At 36.7% G+C, this 5,155-nt stretch overlaps 1 protein-coding gene across 1 annotated transcript; it reads left to right on the top strand.

Moving 5' to 3' along the window:
* Positions 3,098 to 4,674, top strand: LOC107620259. The gene is made up of 3 exons (XM_016322449.1): positions 3,098 to 3,323; positions 3,542 to 3,735; positions 4,087 to 4,674. Exons 1-3 carry the CDS (start codon positions 3,098 to 3,100, stop codon positions 4,672 to 4,674), a joined length of 1,008 nt encoding a protein of 335 aa, XP_016177935.1.

Raw genomic sequence — 5,155 nt, 5'->3', positions numbered from 1 at the left:
TTTTTATTTTTTATTTTTGTATTGTATTATCTAATAAATTTTGTTGTTGTTTAAAAATGATGTGTTAATTGAAAAAATAAATTGAAATTATTTTTTTATTTTTTGCAATAATTTGAGAATATATATTATGATGAACAACAACGGTATTGAAGTTGATAATTTAAAACAAGATCGTGAAAAATAGTGTTGTAGTTTGATTATATTTTATTTGTGTTTGAATTATAAGTGGATTTTAATTTATCGTTTTTGCTGGGCGTTTAGCGCTAGCAACTCAGAAATGCAAGGAAGTTCTCTGCCCACTAGGGCGCTAAACGCCAAGTAGGGGTGAGTACAGGTCGGTTTGATTCGGATTCATGATAAAATTAGAACCAAACTGATCAAAATATAATTGGTTTGGTTTGGTTTGGATTTGTGTTTTTTTGTACATGTATCCGAACCAAACCAAACCGATTAAGAACGGATTGGTTCGGTTCGGGTAATTGGATACCCGATGACTTTGAAATTCATAAAAAAAAATCAAATTTTTATCTTAAAAATTCAACAAGTACAATAAACATGTAACATCAATAGAAATAATCCAAACATGTTAAACACCAAACACATAAAAAATTAAACTCATTAAAATCCAAACATATTAATAGTGAATAATCTTTGCCATATATTTTTTATTTTTTTTATTTAATTAATATATGATCGGGTTCGCGGGTTGGTTCGGGTTCCGCACTCCTAGAACCGATACCCGAACCAATCAATAACAAAGACCATCGGTTTGATTCGGGTTGAACCCGATTACCCGTTGGTTCCAGAACCAATTTAATTGGTTCGGTTCGGATTCGGATGGGTAATCGGGTACCCGCTACCCGTGCTCACCCCTAACGCCAAGCTCGGTATTTAGCACCAGCAAGCTAGAATTAAAAGGAGACTTTCTGCCCCCTAGAGCGCTAAACGCCAAGCCTGGCGTTTAACGCCAGCTATGCGGATCAAACTTTACTAAAGGAGCATCTTTAGTTGGATTTGGCTTTTAATTATTATATTTTATTTTGGTTTAGTTATTTTTATTTACAAACAAAATTTTTTAGGTTTAGAATTTATTTTTTATTTTTTATTTTAGTTTCAAATAAAATTAGGTTAGATATAAAAGGAAAAAGATTTGGCCTTTCGGGGGATCTTCTCTCTTACGCACTTTCACATTTTCTGAATCCTAGTTTTCTCTTTGAGTCATGAGCCACTAAAACCTCCATGGTTAAGATTAGAAACTCTGTTTATTTCTATGGATTAACACTATTATCATTCTATTTTAATCAATGTATTGATTCAATTTCAAGGATTACTTTCGTTCTTCATCTTATGAATCTGGGTATATTGAAAGAATAACTCTTGTTTTATATGAATTCTTATTGATTCTTGAAAAAGTTATCTCACTTGAATACTAGCTTGAAAGTAAATTCCTCCTAAACTGCTAATTACTTGGACTTAACAGGATACGTGGCATATAATCCTCTTATATTTAGGTAATTAGGGTCTTTGTGGCTAATAAACTAGAACTGAATATAACCCTCTAATCTATATTAAGAGACTAAGAAATTGGCGGTTGGTTAGGTTAGAGGAGACTAAATCACTAAGGAATTAGGGTTTAGTCAATTACAGTTTGCCATGAAATGAATCTTGCATTATTAAAATAGTTGGTAAGAAAACTTAATCCGGAAGAATAAATAACTCCGAAACCTTAACTATCTTCTCACATACATTTCACAGCCATTCTACTTTTGCTTGTCTCGCTCTTTACTTTAGTATTTTAATGCTTTTGAACCTCAAAACACCATTTTCTTCCTGCCTGACTAAGTGATTAATTCGACTATTATTGCTCAGTTTATCAATCCTCGTGAGATCGACCCTCACTCACCTGAGGTATTACTTGGTACGACCCGGTGCACTTGTCGGTAAGTTTTGGATTGGAAAATCTGCACCAAATTTTTGGCACCGTTGTCGGGGATTGACTGTGACTGACAACTAACCGTTGTTTGATTGCTTAGATTAGGCGTTCTTAGTTTTTAACTTTTATTCAATCTTAGTTTCTGAAATTAAGTTTGGTGTCCCCTTAGTAATTTTATTTTATTTTTCCTGATTAACTTTCTTTTCATTATTTTCGAATTTAGTGGTTTATTTTCTTTGTTGATTTTCAAAATTTTTAGTGTTATTTGTGCAGTTTATCTTATTTTATTTCTTTTACACAGGATACCTCACTGAAAATTCTCTGCACTCTGACATAGAGATTTTTACCTTTTCTTTGTTTTCTATTATTTATGAGCAGGAACAGGAACAAAGAACTTCTTTTAGACTTTGATCCTGAAATTGAGAGAACCTTGGAAAGGCATTTACAGCAAGCTAGGGCTTATAAAGCTGCTGAGAACCTCAGTAACAAGTTTGATAAGAAAGTTGAAGAGTCCACTATGGAGCTCAACAATAACAACAATGCAGTTAATGTCAATGTTGTTAATCCTCCTAATATGCCTGAACAACCGAGGAAAACACTTGTCTCATACGCTGCCTCCACTCCTGATTTTTATGAGAATAGCATTGTTGTATCTCCTGTTGCTGCTAATAACTGAGCTGAAGCCTCAGTTGATCTCTTTGGTGCAGCAGCATTGCCAGTTATACGGACTCCCGTAGAAAAACCCAAACTTGTTCATATCTAATTTCCTGTAAATCTGTGACACTATGAAGAAAAATGGAGTTTATCTTAATGTCTATTCCCATTTGCTATAAGGGACCGAGCTAAATAGTGGTTTGACACTCAGCCCAAGGAGAGCTTGGACACTTGGGATAAGGTGGTTAACAGATTTCTGTCCAAGTTCTTTCTACCTCAGAGGCTGACTAAGCTGAGAATAGACGTTCAAACCTTCTGGCAGAAAGAAGGTGAGTCTCTCTATGAAGCCTGGGAGAGATACAAGTTGATACTCTGGAAGTGTCTCCTTGATATGTTCTCAGACTAGATTCAGTTGCAGATATTCTATGATGGAGTTTCTGAGACCGCCAGAATGTCTCTGGATAATTTTGCAGAGGGTCACTCCACATAAAAAAGACCCTTGAAGAAGCTATGGAGTTGATTGAGATGGTTGCCAATAACCAATATTTGTACTCTTTTGAGAGGACCATAGTGAAGAAGGGAGTTACGGTGTTGGATACCTTGGATGTTATTCTTACCCAGAACAAGGCCATGTGTCAGCAAATTAATGCTATTACACAACGTTTGAGTGGAATGCAAGTCTCAGCCTTTAATGCTCAAGATACTTCCTATGATATGAGTGATGGCTTCCCTCAAGGTGAGACTTATAACTATGGATAGTTTATTTCTGAACAAGTTAAATTCATGGGAAACTCCTCCAGAAATCCCAATAATGATCCCTATTCTAAGACATTTAATCAGAGATGGAGGAATCACCCCAACTTTAGGTGGAGAGACCAATCTTAGAGGCAACCAAACTTCAATAATTCTCAAGGCAGTTTTAATCAGAATAATTTTAACAACTGTCAGTTTCAGGCTTCTCAGCACAACAAGCACCCTCTCAACCTCAAAATACTCTTAACTTGGCTTCTATAGTTGCAGAACTCTCCAAGAATACTTATAGTTTTATGCAGAAAACTAGAGCCTCACTCAGAAACTTGGAGATACAAGTGGGTCAATTGAGCAAACAAGTACTTGAGAGGTCTTCTAACACTCTTCCTAGTGACACAGTACCTAATCCAAGAGAAGAGTGCAAGGCTATCACAGTGGTAAGTGAATTGACGACCAGAGAGGAAGCACAAGTTATTGAGGGACCAGTTGAAAAATAAGCTCCAGAGAAGACTGAGGATATGGTAGCACATGCCCCTCCAAGGCATCCGAATAACCCCTTTCCAGATGATCATGAAAAATATCCGGCACTGCCCAAGGCTCCTGAGTACAAGCCCAAGATGTCATATCCCCAGAAGCTGCAAAAGGAGACCAAGGACAAGCAATTTTCAAAGTTCTTAGAAGTCTTCAGAAAGTTGCAAATCAATATTTCTTTTGCTAAAATTTTGGAGCAAATGCCTCTCTATGTCAAGTTCATGAAGGATTTACTCTCCAAGAAGAAGACTTTAAGGGGAGATGAAACTGTAGTCCTGACCAAGAAATGCAATGCCATAATTCAGAGCAAACTGCCAAAGAAGATGCCAGATCCAAGGAGCTTTCAGATTCCATGCACTATTGGAAGCACAATCTTTGACAAAGCCCTATGTGATCTTGGTGCAAGTATCAATTTAATGCTCTTATCTGTGATGAAGAAGCTGCAAATTCAAGAGGTACAACCAACAAGAATAGCATTACAAATGGCAGACAAGTCTTTGAAACATGCACATGGAATGGTGGAGAATGTCTTGGTCAAGGTGGGGGAATTCTTCTTCCCAGTAGATTTCGTGATCCTTGAGATGGGAGAGGATGAAAATGTCTCTATCATCTTAGGAAGACCATTCCTAGCCACTGGAAGAGCTCTGATCGATGTGGAAAAGGGTGAATTTGTTTTGAGGGTGCATGAGGAGCTTTTGATCTTCAAGGTTTTTGGATCCATGCAACACTCAAGTGAAAGAAACAATTGGATGAAGAAGGATTCCACTAACCCAAATCTCAAAGGATCCATGAATGAAGTGAAGTAGAGTTTACAGCTCAAGCCTCCTTTGGTGGAAATTAATACAATCCCTCCTGACATCAAAATTAAGTTGGGTGTTGGGTGTGCATCATCTACCAAGGAGAAAGGTCCCAAGAAGAAAATACCCAAGGGATGAAAAACAAGAAGATCCCTACTGAAGATTTCTCACTAGGAGTGAAAGTGGTGTTGACTAAAAGCCTAATCTTGTCTCATACTGTGAACATGATCCTCTCTCTTAAGCATATTGAGTTAAACTATAAGAACACCGGAAAAAGATTCATAGTGAGAGATGAGGAGCTAAAGCACTATGATCAACCCTCATCTTAGCAGAGTTGATCGTCAAGCTAGTGACAGTAAAGAAGCGCTTGTTGGAAGGCAACCCAACTCTGAGTATCCTTTGATTTTGTTTTCTGTTTAATTTTTATTTATTTATGACTTTTATTCATAGTTTTCCTTGGTTTACTTATGTTTGTAGTCATGCAAAGTGT

Source organism: Arachis ipaensis, chromosome B10 (assembly GCF_000816755.2).
Source record: "Arachis ipaensis cultivar K30076 chromosome B10, Araip1.1, whole genome shotgun sequence".
Taxonomy (NCBI): domain Eukaryota; kingdom Viridiplantae; phylum Streptophyta; class Magnoliopsida; order Fabales; family Fabaceae; genus Arachis; species Arachis ipaensis.
Note: the sequence above shows the minus strand (reverse complement) of the source record. Positions and strands in the feature narration are given on the sequence as shown.